General features: G+C 42.1%; 1 protein-coding gene across 3 annotated transcripts in view; it reads right to left on the bottom strand.

Moving 5' to 3' along the window:
- Positions 1 to 124: 124 nt before the first annotated feature.
- Positions 125 to 25,184, bottom strand: part of DZIP1 (DAZ interacting zinc finger protein 1) — a 52,875-nt gene continuing 27,815 nt past the window's right edge. The window contains exons 8-20 of one of the 3 annotated variants that reach the window (XM_042929267.1): positions 24,045 to 24,185; positions 23,548 to 23,596; positions 22,342 to 22,398; positions 20,212 to 20,268; positions 15,088 to 15,147; positions 9,438 to 9,580; positions 8,839 to 9,001; positions 8,406 to 8,535; positions 7,567 to 7,620; positions 5,748 to 5,941; positions 4,149 to 4,279; positions 2,757 to 2,931; positions 125 to 1,185 (exon numbers count right to left, since the gene is read on the bottom strand). In XM_042929267.1, coding sequence (XP_042785201.1) covers positions 1,109 to 1,185; positions 2,757 to 2,931; positions 4,149 to 4,279; positions 5,748 to 5,941; positions 7,567 to 7,620; positions 8,406 to 8,535; positions 8,839 to 9,001; positions 9,438 to 9,580; positions 15,088 to 15,147; positions 20,212 to 20,268; positions 22,342 to 22,398; positions 23,548 to 23,596; positions 24,045 to 24,185 — 1,431 coding nt within the window. In that variant the 3' untranslated portion in view covers positions 125 to 1,108. The remainder of the gene's footprint in view (positions 1,186 to 2,756; positions 2,932 to 4,148; positions 4,280 to 5,747; positions 5,942 to 7,566; positions 7,621 to 8,405; positions 8,536 to 8,838; positions 9,002 to 9,437; positions 9,581 to 15,087; positions 15,148 to 20,211; positions 20,269 to 22,341; positions 22,399 to 23,547; positions 23,597 to 24,044; positions 24,186 to 25,184) is intronic. The other 2 variants (XM_042929275.1, XM_042929285.1) reach the window with 2 other exon arrangements.

Raw genomic sequence — 25,184 nt, forward strand, 5'->3', positions numbered from 1 at the left:
TTAGATTAGGCTGTTGTGGCACAGCTAACAGGGCAAGCCTACCCCCCCCCCCCCCCCCCCCCCCGCCAATAAAGTAAGTTTAGCTCAGAACTGTCTTTAATGAGTAACTCAGCTACAGTCACAGTGATGTAATGGAGGCCTTTACTTAAAAGGTTGGCAAATTGAAAAAGACATCCAAAACCCAACAGACCATTAGTTAAAATGTTACCTTTTTTTTGGAAACAAGAGTACACGTAGTACCACAAAGTACAAAAAATGCAAAAAACAGTTTATATGAACTTTGCGACCATTGACAATTGTTAAGAACAGAACTAATAGTTTTGAGGTATTTTATAATATGGGTTGGGCATTTGAAAAAAGGGGGGAAAAACTCTACATACACATATGAATTCAGTAATGACCCAATCTTTTCATATTCTGATAACTTGATGTTTAAAACAGCTACATTTTATTCATAAAATATCCAAGGTAAAGGTTATACTGCAGAAATGGTGTTTAAAGTTCTAAAATAATTGTTTAATAACAACATGCTTACAATGGCTCAAAGCTGAGTCTGGTACAGGTACTTCTGGAAAATGTATTTAGCGTGGGCCTAGCTATATTTTTATAATTCTAAACTTATTTCTATGTGAAAAATAACCAGTCTACTCGTAAGATTTCACTGATTCCACTAATTCAGTTTTAAGCATACTAACAGAATTTTATAATAAATCACTTCCAGTGTGACAATGTATATAAGAAAGGTATTTAAAAAAAAAGCTTTAATTCGAACCCAAACTGGCTATAAGTTTAAAAAAAATTCACTTAAAAATTAGTCGAAAAAATGCGCTTAAACACTAGAGTACTGCTCTGAAGAGAAAACTTTTTATGACTTCAATGACACATTATTTTTAAGCAGCAGAAGTCTTAAACACCTTTGTATGCTTCGAAATACTGTTGACAGTTTTTGTTTTCAATACTGAATTAGGTGCTGTTAAAGAGACCCTTGTTCTTTGAATCCGCTTCCTTGTTCTTGTGGGAAATACCGTAGGGCAAGAGCGTTAAGGATCCTGTGGGCAGATTACTGAAATCCTGTTGGCGTCTGGACCTTCTGACTCTGGGGCTGTAGTCACACATCTGAAGAGTCACTCCAATCAGTCACAGTTACTAAGCTGCTTTTCAACGTGCTTGATTCATCTTGAAGTCCTGTGGGGGGAGGAAGAGGAGGCCTGAGTGATCAAACCAGCACACTGAGGAGCCTGTAAAACTCCGAAACTTGGGTGTCTGAGTCTGTTCACCCATCCGCAGGCCCCAGCGTCCGCAGGCTGTGGAGGAGGCTGGGTGCAGTCTGGCCACGGAATGGCCACGTCTCCTGGACACCCTCACTGGACCCCTACGTGGAGGCTTCCACTCAGCATCTCTCCTTCCCTGCATTCAGCACAGGGTCTGCATCCTGACTGTGCTCGATAATGTTTTGTCACTGTTACGGACTCTGAGTAGTAGGTGTAAAGAAAGCAGAATCAAATTATAATAAGCCAAGTAGGAATTAAATGGTGGGGAAAAAAAGGATTTTCTAGGGGATGTGGGCTTTAATATGATGTTAAGAAGTGTGCTGAGCCACCAAAATAGTGTGGTGCAGAGATTTCCACTTGAGTGTCCTCTAGACATCTTTTCTTTGAGGGGCGTGAGGTCATGCCACGGGGAGAAGAGAAAGGGAAGGTATTCAGAGCATCCTCTCGGTCCCGTGTGCATACAGTTACTGTAATGTACACACGGTCGTCAGGTTGTGACTGTCAGAATCAACCTTCAGACAGCACAGGCAACCTGGTGATGGGCACGGTGTGGCAGTATAGGCACGGCTCCCACCCTGGAGGAGAGAAAAGTTGACTTGAAGGACGGACATGGCAATGGCTCCTCTTGGCATCTTACAGAGTGAGGTGGCAAGAGATCTTGCTGAAAATGGAAAGGACAAAGGGAGAGGTCTGCATGTATTAAAGCTACCAATAGGGGCCTGAAGACCCTGAAGAGGGGTCATGAGAGGTGTAGTGAGGGGAGAAAATGAGCCAGACCCCCGTCTGTCTTAGCAGGACACCAACAGTTAACGTCTACAGGTGTTGAGTCTGGACACTAGCGTAACCCACTACTCACATGTGGGGGAACTCGAGGTAACATACGAGGTGAGGGGCACACAGAGGAGCCCTTCTGTGACCCTTGGCTTTCACCATGGGCAGAATTTCTTTGATTAAAAAATACATAGATTACATTTTATAATTTTAAAAATTAAACATACATTGAGACTTAAGTTCCCGGACATAGCCAGATGCTAGGTCTCACCCAAGAACAATGTCACCTCAGGGTTTCATTTGTAATTCATCCCACTGGCTACGATGTTGCAAGAGAAATCTTTCTTCAAAGAAAATAAAAACATTTGATGTGTGAGCAGATTAATTCAGGAAGACTGCCAGAAGAATGGCCCCACTCAGGTGTGTGATCAGAAATTCTAATTTTCTGCGAGGCATCTGCATGAAGCATGAATATTTGTATGGGCGTTCTCAAAAATAATGTTAAAATTAAAGTAATAAAATTAAAATCCAAAGATTAGGCCCAAATTAAATAAATATATACAGATCAGATGTTGTGCACATTTAGTCCTTTTTAAAATAACATAAAGCATCGATACTTGTATGATATATTAAGTTTAATTAGATATTTATAAGGAAGAAACACAAATAATTAGAAAGTAGACCAAGCTCCTGTAAGATGTTAAAGCAGCAAACCTTCTCCCTTTGGCCCCTGGAGATTAGATGCAACCCAGGCATTTGGCACTTGAGTAGAATTTGGCTCATTCTTCAAAGGTAGATGTTCCTTCTGTTCTTGCCCAGTTTTTTTCCCTAAAGATTTTTCTTCCTCTAAGGATGATATGTCCCAGTCTTCATCGTCCACATCTGTGCACTAAAAGAAAAGGAGAGTAATGAACGTTTCATAAAGACGCGGTCCATGTTAGCGCCCCTTGGTCGTGCTGTTGGCTAGACTGAGCTGCTGACACAGAATGACTTGAATTTGGGGAATCTCGGAGGATTGCCCATCTGGTCATTTCTGGAAGGGAATGAAACGAACTTGGAAAGCTGTGTTTTGAAAGCAGACAGAACCACCTCTTTTATTGTTTTTGTTTTTTGTTTTTTGTTTTGCCATGGAAATGTAGGTTTCCTACCTCCTCTACCAACCATGAGTTTCCAAAATCCCAGAAACACTATGTTGTAGTAGTAAAGTAAGGGTGCTCCCTAAGTAGGAACTAGGCAGGGTCTGGGGCTCTTCCCTCTGTGATAATGTGACACTGAACTTCAGGAGACGCCACATAAGGGCCCTGCAGAAAAGGCCCCGACTGAAGGAGCACACATTTCTACTGCCCCTTTTCTAAGGAAGACACATTAGCTTTCTCTTGCTTGAGTGATACGTTTTGTCACTTTTGGCTTGTACAATACAAATAACACTACTAAAAGTAGTTTGGCAAAATGCTCTGGGTCCCTAGATGGGCAGGAGAAGAGTTAAATCTAAGCAAGCAGTGACTTGGAAGGCCCACTGGAAGACCCAGTCGGCACAGATGAACGACGCCCGGAAATACAACAGGAGCCCTCCATCCACAGAAACACTTCCGGTGTCCTGGCGTTGGGACCTCAGAATGTGTCAGGGCCTCTCCTCCCTTCAGGAGGAAGAGCTTGGGCTCTGCCCTCAGATCTCTGATGCATTTCTCCACCAACGCCAGCTCCCAAGTGGGGCCAGACCTCGACAAGTCCCCATTTTACGGTCAGGTCATGCCACCGACTCGGATCTGAGGCCCCAGGTTCTAGTCAGTCACACGTTTCTGTGTACAAACCGTCTAACACCTGCAAGTGTCAAGCCCGACATGTGACAGGCATTTGAAAACCTGTAGAACTTGATAAGCACATGTTGCCTTATTACCAGTTAGCACCCCAGTATCTTTGATTCTCTACAGAATGGAAAGAAAGGCAAGATGGCAAGTGAGATAAGGTAAAAGTCTCAACCTCTGGCTACACCAAGTAACTAGGTTTGTTTAATATTTCACTATAAAAAGGACATACAATTAGTAAGGATAACCCGTTAAAAGATGAATTTCTCTGTGTGTGTCTAGCAAGCAAAAGTGATTTCACCTTCAGGTCTTCTTTCAGTTCTTTCTTGATGAACGCCTCAGCAACGTTAATCCCACCAAATGGCTTGTTCACACTTCCATGATTTGAAACCGTCTTTTCAACTTTTTCGGTCAGCGTTTTAATGGAGGTTCCTATGTGACCAACAGGAAATAGGTACAGTTAAAAAAAAAAAAATCATTATCTATGTTTGGTTCCAAAATAACTTTACAGGCGACTTTGAAAAAATGTAAGCTTTGCAAAAAATCATATTTATTAAATTAAAATCAATTGATATATTTTGGGCATTGACAAAAAGTTACATTAATGCCCTTATAATAATCCCTTTTAAAAAGATCATGATCCCCTAGACTAGAAGTAATAAAGTTTTCATTTTAAATCAAAGAAGGATGGTTTCATTCAAGTTGTGGTCAGAAACGTTCATTTTGGACGCCTGGGTGGCTCAGTTGGTTAAGCATCTGACTTCAGCTCAGGTGGTGATCCCGCAGTTTGTGGGTTTGAGCCCCACGTCGGGCTCTGTGCTGACAGCTCAGAGCCTGGAACCTGCTTCGGATTCTGCGCCTCCCTCTCTCTCTGCCCCTCCCCCACTCACACTCTGTCTTTCTTTCCTTCAAAAATAAATAAACATTAAAAAAAAAAAAAGAAATGTTCACTTCAGCAAGGTAGTCTGTATAAGTGGAATATTCACGTGGGTATTTTCAAAAACAGTATTAACTGTTTTGAAATTAATTATATTTTACATAATTATGTGTACATATATAAATTGTATACAATACGATAAATTAATGATATCTGAGGTGTTTGAAATATATAATGTTTAACTGCATTAAGCAGAACTTCTTTTTTAAGAAATGACCCTTATGCCCCACTTCTCTTCAAATTATCAGCAGTCCTACACTTGGCTTTTCTGCTCCTCTAGAACTGCCACACCCAAAGGCAGCACGGTGCATAAGAACAGCCATTCTTACAGGCACCCAGTGTATGGGCTGAGTTGTATCCCTCCATGTGCATATGTTGATGTCCTGACCCCCAATATTTCAGAACATGATCTTATTTTGAGATAAGGCCTTTAAAGGGGTAATCAAATTAAAGTGAGGTCATTAGGGGGCGGGGCATAATCCAGTATGACTAGTGTCCTTATAAAAACGGGACATTCAGACACAAAAACGAACAGGGGCAAGGTGATGTGATGAGACACAGGGACCAGACGGCCATTGGCAAGCCAAGGCCAAAGGCTCACACCAGATCTTTCCCTCGTGGCCCTCACAAAGAACCAACCTTGCCACCCTTGATTTTGGCCTTTCAGCTTCTGGAACAGAGACAAGAAATTTGTTCAAAGCCACAAGGCATGCAGCACTTTGTTCCTAAAGCCCTAGGAAACTGACACACTTAGGTATCCCCAGCTCCCTCCTCACCTTCCACTTGCACATCAGTCAGTTGCTGTGCCCTGTCTGTCTTCCTTCGGCAACAGTAGCTTTTGGATTAGCCCCATCCTTCCTGTGAGCACTTTCCCAGCTCAGACTCCCGGTGCTTCGTGCCCCTAGTTAGGAAGCACTGTCCTAAACAAAATTTCCTGAAGGATTTTCAATGACAACAGCTCACCTGTGGGCTTGGGAGAAATATCGGAGTCCTCGATTTCACTACCCTCGGTCCAGTCAGTGTCACTTTTGACAGTGTTCTTTCCAAAGCTATTCTTGTTGCTTTTGGATGACTGCACGAGAAGTAAGTCTGGGGATGCGCATGCCTGGATGAGGTCCTCACCATCCAACTCTTCCTCTGAACTGAAGGGCGGCGTCCTAAACAAATGAAAACCCAAACGGCATTGTTTTCCCATTTCAGGATTTACAATGATTCAGGATTTTCAGTCACTTCACATTACAGGATATGCCTTTTAAAAGAGCATTCTATTTTACAGTGAGAAGTTCAGAGTAGTGTTTGTTCATTTAAGAATATTCTTTGAGCACTTAGGGCTCCTGGGTGGCTCAGTCGGGTAAGTGTCTAACTCTTGATTTCGGCTCAGGTAATGATCCCAGCATCATGGGATCAAGTCCCGTGTGGGGCTCCATGCTAAGCGTGGAATCTGCTTAAGACTCTCTCTCTCCTGGGGTGCCTGGGGGCTCACTGGGTTAAGTGTCTGACTCTTGATTTCAGCTCAGGTCGTGATCTCACAGGCTCATGAGAGCCCAAGCTGGGCTCTGCACTGACAGCATGGACTCTGCTGGGTATTCTCTCTCTCCCTCTCTCTCTCTGCCCCTCCCCTTCTCTCTCTCTCTCAAAAAAAAAATATTCTTTGAGCATTTAAATTCCAGACAATGTTGTTATACTACATCCCATGAAATAAGGCTCTTCCTATGAGATTATGTACATGAAGAGTGCTTTTGAAGGGTTAATCATTTTTATTGCCTCTACTATATTTATACTGTCTCTAACTATATATATATAAGTTAAATATATATTTATATATAGTTATATATATAGTTTATATACATATAGTTTATATATATATAGTTTATATATAACTGTATATGGTTATTATATATATATTTATATATAGTTTATATATACATAGTTTATATATATATTTATATATAGTTGATATATACATAGTTTATATTGTCTCTACTATATATACACAGTGCCTCAAGAAGAGATATTTACAGTATTAATATCTCCAGAAAAACTTGATGATAAATTTCAGTTATGATAAAATTAAATTTACTTATAAATACTCAAATTTATATTTAAATTATATTCCCTTAAATATAAATTATAAGTAAAATAACAAAACTAAAAAACATTATAAGTAAAAACAAAAATATACCTATAATTTATTAAGCCCCCATGAACTGCCAAGCACTGAGGCAAGCCCTTTTCATGTATTAATTTGTAGTAGAACTATCCTGTGAAAAAGGCAGCATCATCCCATTGAACAGATAAGGAAACAGGCTTAAACAGGTAAACTACTGAATCAGTGGCACACAGTTTATGAGTAACTCAGCTAGGATTCTTAGTATCCCGAGAGGGCCGAAGACAGTAAGGTCTAGGGCCATTCCTGATTTCCACAAGGAGCGAGAAGACTGAAATATCATCTGACTGTGCTACCAAGAATCCAGCCGCTAAAAGTTGACATCATCCATTTAATTCTTTGTGCTTATTGAAAAGTACTGGACACTGAGGGGAGTAACGGAAATGACTCAGGGCGGTCTCACTTCTTAGTGGAGGTCAAGATGTGATAAGTGCTACTGACTTACATAAAATCTGGTAAAGAAACAAAGACATGTCATAAAAGAGTAACAAATCAATTACGATGTTTAATCATTAGGGCTTTAGTTAATCACAGTGCACACACTAATTTACGATAAAAGGAACGTTCAGTGAAAAGAATTTTTTAAATGGCTGCTCCCCGCTCCCAAGTACTCACGTAAGAGTTGAAGACTTTTTGGGAAAATGATCTTCTGTGATATTTTTCTTAATTCTAAAAAACAACAGAAAACGATTTCTAAACGGCATGGACCAATAACATAATTTAATGTAAATTTCTATGGGATTGGTGATTGTGGCTTTGAACGTATGTTAACGAGGATCAGCAGCAACGAGTGTGCCAGTGCCCGTGACAGGCCGGAGCTGTACGTGTGACTCTTGGCTGAGTCAAACCTTGTTGTGGGGTGAGTGTGTGTCCCCCTAAAATCCGTGTGTGGAACCCCTAACCCCCAATGTGATGCTCTCAGAAGAAGGGGTCTTTGGGAGGTAATTAGGCTTATCTGAGGTCATGAGGGTGGGGGCCCCCATAAATGGATTAGTGTCCTTTTTAAAAAGAAGAAGGATCAGTCCTCTCTCTGACTGCCATGGGAGGATACAGTGAGAAAAAAGGGAAAAAAGGCGTCTGTCTGCAAGCCTAGAAGTGAGCTGCCACCAGAACCCGACCATACTGCACGCTGATTTCAGACTTCTAATCTCCAGAAGTGTGAGAAAACATATTGCTGTTGTTTAAAGCCACCCAGTCTATCAGGGGTGCCTGGGTGGCTCGGTCGATTGAGCATCCGACTTTGGCTCAGGTCATGATTTTGCAGTTCAGGAGTTCAAGCCCCGCATCGGGCTCCATGCTCACAGCCTGGAGCCTGGAGCCTGCTTTGGATTCTGTGTCTCCCTCTCTCTCTGCTCCTCCCCGGCTTGTGCTCTGTCTCTGTCTCTCTCTCTCAAAAATAAATAAACATTAAAAAAAACCTTTTATACAAAAATTTTAGCATTAAAAATACTCACTTGGGAACAGATGTCCTATCAGTGAAAACAGGTCTTTGCCTAATCAATTGTCTGCTTTTGGGAGGAAGTTGCACTGCCTTGGGTATTTCTCCAGTTGAGAGGGTATCCATTTGAGAAGCACCATACTTATCTGGAATAGTAGTATCATTCATGAATCTCCATTGCCTTGATGATCAGTGAGTGAAGAAGAAAATACCACAATACTGTCTACACTGGCAGTTGAAACCAACAAACTCATCTCTTGGGTCTAGAGTCCACACCACAGGCAATTTTTAATATAAAAATAAAATCCGAGACCCAACATATAAATGGTTCATATGGTATTAGACTTGCCAATCAAGTTCTAGAGTTTGTGAGACATTTAAAATTATGAAAGAGAACTGGATTTCGCTCCTATGTGCAGAAATGCAATGGCAGCCAGTTACGGGCTTACCTGAGGACAGTAAGTTTCTCTCCTCGATTTTACAGCTGACCTCACGTTCAAGGAATTCTCGAATTTGCTGAATGTTAGGTATTTGTCTTTCTCGCTCATGTCTTGCTGATTCCACAGTTCTTAGCACTCTACTGAAGTGATCACTTGAAATACCACGTATATCCTGAAGAGATGAACCGTTAACCGAATTATCCTGGCATGTTCTTCATTTCATGAACATTTGTTAGCACGAACTATGCCAACCTCTTGTCTTTATGGCTGCATGTGAGGTAAGCGGATGCCCTAACATACCACAACACGCTATTCTGACCTCGAAAGGCACTCCCAGCGCAGTGGGACAGGGGATGTGTGAATGACTCTACATGATTGGTTAGCGGTGAGAGGCTGTTGAGTGCTAGGACCAAATGCACAGAGGGGTGTGTGTGTGTGTGTGTGTGTGTCTGTCTGTCTGACTAACCAACAATGCAAGGTGGGCCATCAGGACAGAATGAATCCACAAGGACAGAGCAGACATGCCTTCTTCTCTTCTCTGATCCCTTCCCATTGAGAAAGCAAAATAAAGCAAAACCAACAAGTGTTCCTGAAATGAATGAGCTTACCGCATTAATCCCCAAGGTTTCCAGTTTCTCCAGCAAACTCTGCTCCAACATGTTTCTGATTTCCTTATTGAGGGAGGGGTTACCCTTCAAAGCTTTCCTTAAATGTATCTTGTTGTTACTTAGTTTCTGTTCATTCTCCCTTCCTGAAATAAGGTTTACAAAATGTGTTAAAAAAAATTAAATATTCCTGAACTGGAGTGTATTATGCTAAGCGAAAATAAGTCAGAGAAAAACAAGTATCATATGATTTCACTCACATGTGGAATTTAAGAAACAAAACAGACTGAACATAGGGAAAGGGAAGGAAAAATAAGATAAAAACAGAGTGGGAGGCAAACCATGAGACTCTTAAATACAGAGAACAAACTGAGGGTTGCTGGAGGCGATGGGGGGGGTGGGGTGGAGGATGGGCTAAATGGATGATGGACAGTAAGGAGGGCCCTTGTGATGAGCACTGGCTGTTATATGTATGTGATGAATCACTAGATTCAACTCCTGAAAGCAATACTACATTGTATCTTAACGAACTTGGATGTAAATTTAAAAAAGAAAAGAAAAGAAAAAAGAAAAGAGAAGAAAAAACAAAAATACATAAAATCCCTAAGCAGAAAATGGCAAAACACCACTTTTAAACAGCAAGCAAGCATTTTGTAATACAGTTTTTGGGTCATTTGGTCATTCAAGCACAATATATAATGCTGAAGTATCACAACTTTCAAAACTATCTTAAGTTTGCTTTAAAACTTCAGTGTCTTGGGGCGCCTGGGTGGCTCAGTCGGTTGGGCGTCCGACTTTGGCTCAGGTCATGATCTTGCGGTTTGTGGGTTCGAGCCCCGCGTCGGGCTCTGTGCTGACAGCTCGGAGCCTGGAGCCTGCTTCGGATTCTGTGTCTCCCTCTCTTTCTGCGCCCCCCCCCCCGCCCCCCACACTCTGTCTCTCTCTTCTTCAAAAATAAATAAACATTAAAAAAAACTTCAGTGTCTTTAGGGGCACCTGTGTGTCTCAGTCGGTTAAGCGGCTGGCTCTTGTTTCTGTCTCAGGTCATGGTCTCACAGTTCGTGGGTTCAAGCCCCATGTCTAGCTCTGCACTAACAGGTGCAGAGCCTGCTTGGGATTCTCCCTCTCCCTCTTTCTCTGCCCCTCCCACTTAACTGAATTATAACTAGATAAATAATGCAAGAGAAATGTCTCTATAGAAGCACGGTAGAAAAAATAAATCCTTTAGAAGTTCAATGGTTTATCCTAAAATTATTTTGCTACTTTCTGAAGAATTCATCTGTCTTAAATTCAGTTAGAATTTATGTATCATTTTATGAAGAAGCCCAGTTTACATTAAATAATTAAGTTTTTATTTAATAAATTCGGTAGAAGTTTATACAAAATTTCAAAACATGAAAATTATAACCCCTCCCAAAATATTTACCAAAATGAAAAAGAGGTTAATACAGGTCTTGGGAGAAGTATATTCTGTTTAAAAGAGCCTTTCTAATTAAAAGCAAAGAAAAAACAATAGGCCATATTCTAGCTTTTCCTTCCCACTAAAAAATGTCTACTTCAAGAGCATTTGGAGAAGGGGCATGTCTACATGACCCTGAACTGAGTCCGATGTCAAAGGAGCTGAGAATTTGATGCAAGAGGCCTCACGGTGGGCTGTTCAGACCCTTGGTGAATGTCCCATGCCAGATCTGAGAGAACACATCACCAGTGCTATCATTTTGGAGTCTATTCTCCAAACAGGGGTGTTTCACCCAACAAGGGTAGCACCAGATGCCAGCATCTAGTGGGTCTGGGGCTCCAGGGGCTCCAGAGACACCCATTCTTCCCTCCCCCACCTCAGTCCATGGGAAGTGTAGGGACCCACGGCACTCAGATTGACAGAAGACCCTCAACAAAACGCTCTGTGGTTCAGATGTTCTCTAAACCTTAGTGCGATACCAGCAGGTAAAGAATGTTTCTGCTCATTAATAACCGGTTTTGCTGAGGGCAAAATCAGTCAAATGATGATATGTACATTAAATAGAAGGAAAGGTCCTGCATGATAATGCTTTGCTATACTTTGGTACTGCGGCTTGCTAAACTGAAATTATGAAATTTTGTAAGATTATATATTAATATAAGTCAGAAGTAATCTCAAATTTTATAGTCTCAGCATTCATGCTGTTTTCCCACCAATGTTTTCCCGTATTCTGGAGCCACCTTAAAAAAAAAAAAAAAAAAAAAGCACTTCTGGGACGCCTGGGTGGCTCAGTTGGTTAAGCGGTTAAGCGTTTGACTTCAGCTCAAATCATAATCTCACAGTCTGGTCTGTGAATTGGAGCCCAGTGTTGGGCTCTGTGCTGACAGCTCAGAACCTGGAGCCTGTTTCAGATACTGTGTCTCCCTCTCTCTGCCCTTCCCCCACTCACATTGTGTCTCTCTCTCTCTCTCTCTCTCCCTCTCTTTCAAAAATAAACAAACAAACAAAAAAGCACTTCTGTCCTAGGAATGGATAATGCATCAGAATCCAGAGATAATGCACCAAAATCCAGCTGCAGCCATGGCCGTGTCGTTGGCTTTGGCTGCTAGTTGGCCATCAAGTGCACAAATATCTAGGGCTAAAATGAGAAGAGGTACAAAGAGATGGCCTGGGAGTCATGGTGCTACCAGTGAAACAGACACACCTCTCACCCTGTTTACACAAAGGTAATTTTGGGGTCAGTATCCAGGATATAAAAGGAACTGAAGACAAGCACAGCCAGAGAGGCTCCAGGCTCTTTCTGCTCCAGGACTGGGGTCAAGTGAACTGAATTTGTTTGCTGATTGGTCTGGGTTCATTCTCAACCCTGATGACAAATTCATTCTGATGACCGAGTTTCCCACAATGACTGCAGATTAAACATTTCCCTCTGTCCTCAAAATCACTTTATATGTTGATGCTTGCTTTGGATTATTCATTTATGAATAATTAGAAACCTCTTGGTAGGAGGCTCTCAGAAGGCTGGAGCTGGCCGATAAGAAGCAAAAGAAAGAATATAGAATGAACAGGAGAAAAAACATAAAGTTTTTATGTAAAGGTGGAATTAATCACTTGAAAGCCAATCACAGCTGAAGACTTTAATTAAAGCACATACCGCTCACAAGATCAGTAAGACAAAACTTTCTAAGGATCAGCATTTCCTCTCATTAAAAAATTTAAGGCATGGGGTGCCTGGGTCAGTCGGTTAAGCACCTGACGTTAGGTTAGGTCATGATCTCACCGTTTATGATTTCAAGCCCCGCGTCGGGCTCTGTGCTGACACCTGGGAGCCTGGATCCTGCTTTAGATTCTGTGTCTCCCTCTCTCTCTGCCCCTACTTCTCCCTCTCTCTCCCACACAAATAAACATTAAAAAAAATTTTTTTTAAATGTAAAGCATACCCAGGTAGGTGGCCAGTGGATAACAGCCCACACAAATGATCAGTTATATATCAGACTAATGACACAGCATTCATGGTGAGCAAATAATTGCAGTGCAAAGCAAACAGTAAAAAAAACCAAAACAGAATTTCCGAGTCGGAAGGGACTTCATCATCTAGTAATTAATTGTCTCATTTTTCACCTGAAGACACTAAAAACAGAGAGGTAAAGAGACTGCTCCAAGGGCACCCTGCCAGTCCTGGACCAGCCTGCCTCTCTCACTTCATTCCTTGCATTAAACTACGGAAAGCAGAACACCTGGACTTTAGTTCCAGTCCCGTCGCTAATGAAGCCCAACAGCTTGGAGCAAGCTCCCGATCCCCCTGTGTTTCGAGGTTCTGAACAATAAAACGGCCCCTGAGAGCCCTCCTGGCCCTCACATCCTAACGTCCTATAGGACAGCAAGATCAAATATGCCTCTTTGGGACTGTCAAAAAAGTACGGACGCAGAAATAGTCATGCATGCCTTACTTCTTGGTAACAGCCACAGCGCTTTGCAAACAAACCACTGCCAAAATTTAGCTGCACAGATATCATCGCAAAATGTTAGCACAGCTGAGGAATTTATTGATGGCAATTAATCTGCTGGCCCCATGGAAGCACTGGAAGGATTCATTGGGTCCCTGGCTTCTGTAACAGTGTGCTTGGGACTCAGGGCTTTCTGGTGGTCTGCAGCCCTTTCCTATGTCCCACTAGAGCTGTGTCTGAACGCAGTCGAGGGTGGCAAAGATTATTTTCTTTCCCAGTCTGGTCCCGTGCATGTGGCAACACAACCAATGACGGTGTTTGCCACCCAAACTCACCCCCTACATGGTCTGGGTAGAGAATTTTAAAAGAAACAGAGGCAGAAGGGTGCAGCGGGAGGAAGCAGGGCCCCAAGTGATGGTGGACAAAGCAGGACTCCTCTTGGAACCTAGCTGACTCGTTTTTTAAATGAGTGTGAACCGTATGATTTGGGGCTCCTGTTTAAAAATTTTGGACCCTTTCTATGAACCTCCTGATGCATTACATAGATTCTTCACAGAATAAGATATTTTGTGTTCCAGACATCAGTAAATGACATGGAGGAGGGAGAAAGCATGTTACTTGAAAGCAAATTGAAAATACACATTGCATAGATTTTATAGATGTGCCTGGTTTAGTCACTTCTCAATTTCTAAACAATTTGGAAAAAGTTGTCTAGATAACACAGAAGAAGTTATAATAACTATTAAGAATTTGCAAATTGGAATATATAATTTTAATTCTTGGGGCGGCTGGGTGGCTCACGGCTGTTAAGCCTCCAACTTCAGCTCAGGTCATGATCTCATATTTCGTGAGTTTAAGCCCTGCGTTGGGCTCTGTGCTGACAGCTCAGAGCCTGGAGCCTGCTTCAGATTCTGTGTCTCCCTCTCTCTCTCCCCCTCCCCCACTTGTGCTTTCTTTCTCTCTCTCTCTCTCTCTCTGTCTCTCTCTCAAAAATAAAGATTAAAAAAATTTTTAATAAAAAAATTTTAATTCTCTAACACAAATGCCAAGGCCAGAATCTATATACATATTAACCATTTGCTTTCTCCTGAAGAGGTGATAAATGGTCAAGCATTATCACTGTTAAGGAGAAAATGATGATAAACAGATTCAGATGTAATGGTGTTAGGATCTACAAGTCTGGCATAGAAAATACTCTTAATAATGTGGAACATTTTTCATAAACTTCAAAATTAATGGACAGAAAGTGATTTTGAGAACTGCCAAATGAATAAGCAACAATTGCTCTAATTATCTCCCCAAACCTTGAACAGCTCCCAAATTTGCCCACACAGATATTATTCTGCACCTAAATATTCTACATTGAGAGCTTAAACATTACGATTTTCTTGCTATTAAAATCATTTTGAAATGGGTACTTCACCCACTCCTTTCCCAGATCCAGGGTGTGAGAAATACCTACTGTGCGACGAATATTTTTGTTATCATCGGGCACACGACTGACACAAAAATGTCTTATTCAGATGCTAAGAATGCAGGAATGCAGGGGAAAGAAAATATAACAGCATGTTCAAGGAGTAAGATGACAGATCACTACAGATAGACTGAAAGCATAATCTCCAAACCTAAATGTCTTCCCTACTTTGGATACGGTGTGACAAAAACCACTGGATCGGATTCAAGGCTTGCGTTTTGGCATCTAAATAGACTCTAGGCAGGTAGGACCCCTGATGGAGCCCTTGGTTACCTTTTTCTTCCTCTGAAAGCTCTTCTATTGGTTCCAGTATGTGCGATGGGAATGCCTGTTCTATCGATGAGGAAAAATAAGAACAGTACAAACAGGACAACAGCAAAGTAAAATTAGTTTCCTTGCAAACAACTTTGAGACCCATATAGTTCCGCAGTATTTTAATCATGCCCCAAACAGCAGGATTCGCTGGGGGAAAATATATGGAGGCAGTCAGTTAAAGCTGGTCACTTTTTCGTGATATCTTCTCTTTCCACGTCTTTTCCATCAAGTCCCCTCTCAGGAAATTATATTTTCAAATAATTACACCCAGTTTCTCACTCAGCAACCTCGTGCCTGATGCTATTCTTTTAAGGACACAACTGCAAAAGGTCTTCTTCACTTATCCACACCCCCCCCCAAATACTTTCCTTATAAGGTATTTTGATAGGGTGGCTAAAGAGAAAATTAATGAAGCGATTTCAGTTCCAAAAATAAAAATATTTGAAAATGCCCAAGGCTCTGGGATTCCCACTTGTCATTAGCCCCGGGACCTTTAAGTGGGAGGACCGGGATGGTGGAGGACGGGTGGCCCGAGGGGCAGTGGGAGGACTAAGACCCTGTCCTTATACGCCTCTGTGTCCCCAAACCACGGTTCAACACCTGCTTCCACTCCGGGAAAGCCACCAGGGCAAGGCTGCGGACAGACTGCACGTGAAGGCAGGCTGTTCCCAATCCCACCCCAGAACAGGGCCCGGTGTGTGTGTGTGGGGGGGGGGGGTGCGGGGGGGGGGCTGCAGAGATGAGGCCTCCTGGTGACTGTGCACTAGGAAACCCATAGGCAGCACAGATAAAGCTAAATGCCATCCCATCAATAGAGGGAAAGTTCCTTCCTGGGGAAGGTCAGGTTTGGGCGTCAGGCAGTCAGGTTTCAGACACGGGATAAAATGCAGAGATCTAGCTTAGGAAGTGCGTGCTTCACTCGTCTTCAGCTTGGAGACTGCCACAGGGACCTCCCCAGGGAGCTCTCCACCTGCACCCACAGGGCCGAGGCCATTTCATTCCACCACCTGACCCCAGAGTGGGTGACCTTGAGGGTAGTAACTGCCAACAATTACTGAGAGCCCACCAGCTTGTTGGGCACAGATCTATGTGCTTTGCACAGATTCCCTAAGATTTAATACCCCCTACTCTGATGTTCTAGATTTAATTTGCTGAAGGGTACTTCTGGTACTCTGTTTTAGGCATCTACAAACATATGCACACATGTACAGGGACACACAAATAAATACATATATGTTATACTTAAGTATATATAAATAGGCTCTTATAGCTTATTCAGCAACCAAGTCAACCTATCTAACGTTGACTGGGAGAAATGCATTTTAAACTTCTGGAACTTCTGGAACACGGCCTAGCAAATAGTAGTCTAATTTTGAAACATGAACATGATCACACAAAGAAGCATTTAATTACATCCATGGATCACGGCTGCTGAACATTAGAAATGTGCTTTCGAATTTGTCATTCAGCAGCAAGATTTTAAAGTCATATAAATAAAGAAAAAATCCTGTAATTATGTGTGGCGATGGATGTTAACTAGACCCTGTGGTGATCGTTTCACAATATATACAATTACCAAATCATGTTGTACACCTGATACGTGTTATAGATCAATTTTATCTCAGTAAAATATTAAAAAAATTAAAAGGTAAAGTTACACAAATAGACTATTCACTAGTTTGAACTGCTGAAAGTAGGGATTTTTAGGAGGAGAGCTAATTTCAATTTTTAAAGTCACATGGTATATATTTTATTATACTTTGTGAAAATGACAAAAATAAAGTTATGAGGAAAATCTCCCTAAAATCTCCCCAAACCATCATATGCATATTTATTATCATTGTATTACAGAGATCATCTTAGGACTTATTTCTCTGGAGTCAGGATAAATCTTCAAAACTGTGACCTTTGCTCCTGTGGGGCAGAGGACAGGGTTCTAGGGGAGGGAAGCCAGGCTCCTACAATAAAGCAAGTGAGGCCCACCAGACCCCAGCTCCCTAAACTAGCAGACTGATGTCCAAGTGTGAAGAGAAGGGCCTGCCATTCTTATGCCTTATAAGCCACAGGTCCAGCCTCCAAACAACCCAGTTCCTGCCCTGGTTTGAGATCTCCATCCAGGGTGAGAGCTGAAGTCTCTCCCCTGTGAACGCTCCAGAGGCTTCCAGAAAAATCGTTATGTCAGTCTCCTACCATAACCTCCAGAAGACAGACTCTTAGATCTCTATCCAGCCCTTTGGCACTTGTCGGCCGCACCCCAGAAGCTAACGTTTGGCCAGGGCTTGCTCACTGGCTCCTGTTCCAAAGGTCCTGCTTCACCTGATCCTCACCACAGCCCACCAAAGTAGCCAATACTACTCTCCCCATTTGTCAGGCAGGGAAACCCAAACCTACGGCTTCCTGAGTCAACTATGAATCCAGACTGTCTGCTTCCCTTCAAAGTCTAGGCTCTTGGCCATGAAGCCATGTGCCTTCCCACTGGCAATGGCTGCATCTGTCTCCCAGAGTCCTCTAAATGGCACGGTCTCCGTGAGCTCATCGTGTTCTTAACCCTTCCCTCATCCTCGCCTGAACCATCTGCACCTGTACCTTTCCACCAATTCCCGGGAATGGCTGGTATGTCTGCCCCCTCTTGTTTCAAAACCTCAACCCCAATTCCTAGGTGAAGAATCTCCTGTAGACCACTACTCGAGCCCCAGCTGGTCTCTCCAGCTCTGATTCTTTGAATACACTCTGGTCAGGCTAAGCTTCCGCAAGCTTAGCCCTCCAAGTCTGGCCACACCCAGCCTCAAGAACATTCAGAAGCTACATAATGTCACAAGAACGGCCTGAACAGCTATAGTCTGGCACACGGTGCTTGCCATGAACAGTCTCAACCAACCTTACTTCCTTCAAATCTCTTCTGCATACTCTATGCTCAGCCAAATAATTCATCTGCACCATTAATTCACATCTAGTGCGTTCCTGTTACCTTTTGCTTCTATTTTTTGCTTTGTCTTGGCTGAAAGGAGTGGCCTACACCCCTGCCTCCTCTCTGGGACAGCCCACATCTTGTAACTGATTGCTCGATCCAGGAAAATTCTGAACTGCCCATCCCAGCTCTAAAGCCCCCGGTGAGATCTGACGAGGCCTCCACTGCAGCTGTATCTGGGTTCAACGTCCCCTTCCACCCACGTCTTCTCTCACGGGGGTTGTCCAAGAGCACTGCCCAATAACCTCCCACCTGCAGATCTCCAACCTAAGACAGTGAGTAATCACGACATTTCTCACAGTAAAGAACCTCATCAAGCTCTGAGATGGAAAAGGAAAGACTGAGACGTAATCGGCCTAAATAATGTTATGCAATACAGACTTACTCTCCCTGCCCCCTCCCCCACCCCTACCGTTGGGGACACTGCCATGGCCGGGGGTGGGGGGCAGGTCAGTGGGCCCCCGTACTAGCCTCCTCCTTGCTCCTGCCCATTGAGATGCTCACAAATCAGCTCAGATCCCAATCCAAAGACTGCAGGCCTCATGCCAGGTCTGGCTGGCATTTAAAACTAGCATTTTAATCCCAGCAGATGCCAACAAGGGGGCATGGCTGGTTCATGCAGTCCAGCTCCAATCAGGGCAAAGTCCATAAGGAACACAGTGCTTTGAAACTGATGGATTTGTCAGGACTCTTGAATTAACTCCAGACAGCTTACTTACTTACTTACATACTTACTATAGGGGTCCAAAATACTAAACATACTTACTATAGGGGTGCCAAAAATATTTACATTTTTTGTTTTAACAAAGAAAATGTAGACCTCAGACACTGTCACACAAAAGGCTAATGATAACAAAGTAACAAAAGACAGAAGAAGAAACTATAGCACGCTGTGAAAGTACAGAGAAGCAGTCGGCAATGCGTTATAAAAATCAACCCTGAAAAAGAAGGCAAGACAGAGATTTTAGACCCAAGATAAAGAATATGAGTAGAGAGCAATTGCCAGGGGAAGTTTTCTTGTCTATTCAATATTAAAGCAAATTGACATAGATGCAACATACATTTTATCTCTTTTACTGGCCCAGAGGGAGAAAACCCGAGTGTTCTATAAACACTTGCCAATAATAACACCCACTAAGTAGGGAATTTATGCATCACATAGTGTGAACACATATGCTCAAGGGTATTGATCCTCCTGAAATGCCTGAAATGACCTTTGGAAAAAAAAAGTGAGGGGCAATAAACACTTCATGAGTCCATCAGTGAGCAAAGAGATAATTACAAAAGGCCACGATCATATGAACCAGAACACTTCTGAAGACACAAAGTCTGATATGACTGACCATGGATTTAAGTCTAACTAAAATGCAATGAAGTAATCATTTACATTCCAGAAGCATTTGTAGATAGCAGAAAAAAGTTGATTCCTCTCCCATTTTAATTCAGTTAATACACAGGTGACCACAGGAAAACAATGTACTAAAAACATGCTTGCAAAGACTGTAAACACTTTAATAGTATAAAAATAAAATACGGCTACAAAAATTCACCCTATCTATTGGATCATGTGATTAACAATTATCATCTTTGTGCCCCTGGTCCAAGAATGGACTCCTGGCAGTGATTTCCACCAGTGGTTCCTACTTTTCCCTTTGGTTTCTGTCACATGTCTTTTCTAGATTTTTCCAACCAATCGCTGAAACTGTTTGTTTAAAAAAGGTGATTTGCTGCCACACTGAAAGTTACAAAAACAGTCACACATGCCCTGTGGCACGTGCTGGTTGGCTGGTCTAGTAGAAAATCACCTTCTTACCCAACACCTACTACTTTCCGCCCGAAATCACACATAATCAAAGTACTACTCAAAGTTAAAAATCTCTGCTTGTGAGTCCAGCAACATATACAGGTTTTACTTTATGCCTTTAGTAGGTATATTCACAGTTTACGATAATATTACATATGAAGGCTGTAGTTTTATTAACTGTTTTGCATTTGCTAAAACGTCTTCTGTTTTGTTTTGCATAATTACCCCCACAGAAGCACTTTTAGTTAATAAGTTCTCTGACTCAGGGCAGAAACTGCACATAAAATGCTGAGACTTGGCTGAAACTTACCGTGTGCCATTGTTAGACTTGGTTTAGCATCCAAAGTCTGTGGGGCTGAGGCAGTCACTGAAACAGCACAAAGAGAGAAAGCTCACAGGCTCCCGTAACAAAAGCATAAGCATCTCAACTTGATAATCAAGCACTCCTCCAATAAGTCAAGATATATACAGATCCTAAGGGACAAATGTTTCAGGTGACAGTCACCAGCTAACCTAAACCAATTCTCTGTAACAGCTTTATTGAAATGCGGTTTGCCCTTTGAAAATACAGAATTCAGTGGTGTTTAGTGAACTCAGAGCTGTACAACCATAACCACTACTAATGTTAGAACATTTTCATCACACGCACCCAAACATCCATTAGCCACGACTCCCCATTTCTTCCTACCCACGGTCCCTGACAAGCACTGATCTACTTTCTGTCTCTGTGGATTTGCCTCATTTTGGGGCATTTCATATAAAATGGACTCAAACATTGGGGTCCTGTGTAAATGGCTTCTTTCACTTAACACCACATTTTCAAAGTTCATCTGTGTTGCACATCGCATGTTAGCATCAGCCAATTCCACTGTATGGACTGACCACATTTTATATATCTATTCATTAGATGACGGGTATTTGGGTGTTTCTACTTTTTGGCTGTTGTGAATAATGCTGATATGAACGTTCATGTACAATAAATCAATTTTAAAAATCCAATCACTGGGCTGGAACACATTGTGAGAAGGCATTAACTCAGTCAAAGCCTTTAGAGAGAAGTCTGATTCAAGGAAGACTAAATGCTTTCTACTTTTAAAATATCGTCAGAAAATTAGATTCCACAGCCTCCCTTCCAATATTTGACAATTCTTACCTGAGGTTCCTCTCTGGACTATGTATTTGTCTATCAGTTTTCTCTTCCACTAGCTTATTACGATAGATCTTTAATTCTAATCCTACTCTGAAAAATACTGGCCACAAGCCTTAGCTTCCTCCATGGGCATACATTTTTGTCTTTACAACGGCCACTGGTGAAAGTGTTCAACTCCTAGCTCTGTGTAAATGACACACACAGACCCTAGAAACAAGACCCTGAAAGCCATTTGCAACTTTCATAATCTAGATCAAGGTTTGCAAAAGTAAAACCCATGGAACATACTAGTCCACCATCTGTCTTTGTAAATAAAGTTTTAGTGGAACAAAAGATTGTTCCAATACTGTGCCAAGTACAAAGTATGAACAATAACAATTTAATGCCTTTTAACCTTGTCATCCTTCTACAAAATGCATTTTTTCCATAAGATGTAAGCCCAGCTTTTACCATCCCCTCAACCCCACTCTTGGCACGAACCTGCCCTTCCCTCCTCAGCACTTCTCACCCTCTTCTGCTTGCAGAAGTAACCTCGAGAGGCCTCCAGAAGCATTTGAGAAGACTGAGCGGTGAAAACCATTAGCATTTCCCAGTCAATTGTGCCAAATTCCCAAACATGCTCATCACTACTGTCCTGGGCCCATATGAATGGTACCGTCACTCAGCGCCTAGCCTCAGCCTGAACCCTTCCCTGGTATTCTGATCCCTGTTTGCACGCACGTCCTCTCTTGTCCAGGATCACCCTTACTTCCTCCATCCTTACGCTTTCCTGAATGGACTAAAAGAATAATAAGAATATTTCAACTGTTTAACTATTATTAGGAAAACAATCTTTCCGTTTCTAAACTCTTCAGATTATGTCTTTGTGGATTATAGCCAAACCCTGATGGTTCCGGAAGACAGACTTGCCGAGCCCTCCTCAAGTGAGTGACTGATGGAACACCAGGTCAAAGCCTGCAGCACTGACCCTCAGCGATGCCAAAATGTGGTGGCCACCCCACACAGTCACATTGTAAACCCACAAGTACAAGCATGGGAGGGACACAGAGAACAGACCTGACAAATAATAGGTTAGGTATGGCTAACCAAAAATCACCACAAAATTACACAGATATTTACAGTCTTGTCTTGGGTTTTAGAACTAGGTCAAAGCCAGGAATCAAAATAGATTATTATATACTTTGCAAACACACTGGTTTTCAAAGAAGAGTCTCTAAAAATAATAAGTCATGTATTGGTTTAGCACTATTAAAGTATCTTTTGAACCCTGAGGCTATTATAGAAACTTACTAGATACAGCTGGGGCAGTTGGCTTAGATTCCAATGTTTGCCAGGTTAAAGGATTCCCTGAAATAAAAAAGTTAATTAATTAATAACAAAAATCACAAGCTATGGGTCATATTTTGCCAGCCCTTATACTAATCTTTTCCCTCAGGAAAAAAAAAATTTACCAACATATAGTCACTCATCCAACAGAGTAAAGGTGTTTAACATAAATCCTTATAAAACTTTTTCCTAAAATTATGGTCAGTCAAATATTTATGCTAAGTAATTATATAGGTATTGCTCACTACCTGGACTCTCACCGTTTGAAGAGAAGTTATAGGGGACAATAGCCCTTCCCAAAGCTTTATCTCAAAACAAGAGGGAACCAAGTATGTAGGCCAATGAACCCCCAGGACCCCCAGATTCGAGGAGGAAATGTAGCTCATGCACCCATTACCAATCCCCAACCTGTGCTCCTCAAGCAGACAAGTACCCCTTTAACAACCTGAGACAAGCAGGAACTTGGATTATTTGAAAGGGGTCCAGACAAAGGTAAATTTTACGCTTTATCAGGAAACCCTGCACTTCTGGCTCCAGCATCCCTTCTAGACTCGCTCCCGAATGAGACGGGGATTGTCTGTGCCCCAACTGTGCCTAGAATAAATCTTTAAACTCCAACTGCCATGGCTGAGAATGACACAGGAAGCCTCTCCAGTACTTTAGAGAAACTGAGGTTAGGGTCATTAACAATAGTTGTTGCCAGTGTTTAACAGGTGCACTTTATATATGCTCTCCCATGTAATCCTCATAACAAGACTATGATGTAGCTAACTCTTCATACTCCAACTTTAGAGCTGAGGAAACTGAGGCAGAGACTCACAGAGCCGCACAATGCCGGAGATGGGCGCCGAGCCCAGTTTGTCTCTAGACCTTTTGCTTTTAACTGTAAATTCACCTTATGGCACATCAGTCCAGAGGTATGGTTACTAAGGATGCATTTTGTGCATAACAGTATTCTGATAAAAAGCATATAAGGCCATTCAACAACAGTCTAGGTATTTAAAATTCTTCAACTTTCTGGATCTCAGTAACAGATCGCTAAAATTAAAGTCACCACAGGAATGTCATTTTAGTGCCTGTCAACCATCGGGACCCCGCATTCTTCTGATGACTGGTGCACGGTTAGGGAGGCCTGCCTTGCCTCCAACACTGGGATCCTGGTCCACTCACCTTTGGGTTCACTGACACTGTTTAATGGTCTACTGGTAAACTCTTTAATCTGCAAAGAAAAACAGTTTTCTAACGATTCATGTTTGAAACCGGATAGGGACATGCTAGATAATGGACAAGATAACCGTACTTAGCAAATTAACTTTTTTCATGAAATCCCCCAAAGACAGGGGACAAATGGACTTTAGAGACATGAAGGCAAAAGTTTTATAGAAGCAGCATTTGGATTGGGCTTCTTCTCAAAGTAATCACGAAGAGAAATTCTTCTCTTCAAATTTATTCTAAATTCCAGTTGAATAAATCTGCTTGCTCTTTACAGGTTTTTAAAAATACCTTGAAAAAACTACTGGATGTGCTTTTACAAACAACCATATGGAAGAAAATATCCTACCTCCTTTATCTTATCCAACTTACAAATGCTCTAAAATAAAACAAAATGTTCTTAGATAAATTGCGCTACTTAAGGAAAAACAGTGCCAATATATAGCCCCAAATACCTGTTGTCTCTGCGTGATAATCAGTTCATTCTGTTCCTGGAGTCTCTGCCCTAGATCTTCTATCCTTTTCTTGTAGAAAACATTACTTGCATTTAGATCGTCTATCATGGAGGTTCGAAGTTTCTCTATATGTGACAAGAGCTGGAAAAAAAAAAAAATCAAGGCATCGGTCTGCAAACTGTATGTGAAATGTCTCCATTCTGCGGTTTGTATGTATACACCCTGTGGCTCTTTGCTGGCCTTAGGTTATCTGTGCACATCAAGTCACTGAATCCATCTTTGGGTACTGTATACCATGGCCTTGGCTGTATGAGGGCTTCATCTCTGTTCCTGGGGAGCTTGTGACCCACGACACACAACACTGATAGCATGAACAGCTGTGTGCACCTGAGCACATCGCATGCAATACCACAGGAATGAGCACTGATAAAGGGTCAGGGCCCCCCCACCCCACCCCACAGAGTGGTTGCAACCCAATGCAGTCCTGAACCCTCAGGCGTCCACATGTGCCTGGGGTGGAGAGTCCACCTTAATTATTCATATGTCCAATGATCAAGTACCATCTCAGGCCCTTGGCAGGTTCCCAATAAATATTCGCTGAGAAAAGGAAGGTGGAAGGAGGGAGGAGCGTGAGAGGGACACAGAAAACAGAAAGATACAAAGATTTATAAACAGATTCATCTTCAGAGATTTCATTTCAGGAAATGGAATCATATACTGGACATAAAAACCTTCAGGAAGAATTTGCTTTCAATAATTTAGGGAAAGATTATTAAAGCAATTTCACTACTCATTAAACAGAGGGGAAAAACACATGGGTCCTTGGAGCTAAGGACATTCCAAGCCTACACCCTGGAAATGGAGAAGGTTGTGTAGGCCAAAGAAAGGGGGCCCGTGAGCGTGCCTAGGAGAAATACAAAGAGCGTCTAAAGCAGCATTTCCCAACTTGCTTGGCTTTTTAAATCAGGGGTTGAGGGTGGGATGAATAGACAGAGCACAGAGAATTTTTAGGGCAGTGAAACCATTCTGTATGATGCTATAACAGTGGCTACATGTCATTTGACACTTGTCAAAATCTATAGAAATAGGAAGTGCAATACCAGGAGTAAACCCTAATGTGAATTATGGACTTTGGGTAAC

The sequence above is a fragment of the Panthera leo genome, chromosome A1 (genome assembly GCF_018350215.1).
Source record: "Panthera leo isolate Ple1 chromosome A1, P.leo_Ple1_pat1.1, whole genome shotgun sequence".
NCBI lineage: Eukaryota > Metazoa > Chordata > Mammalia > Carnivora > Felidae > Panthera > Panthera leo.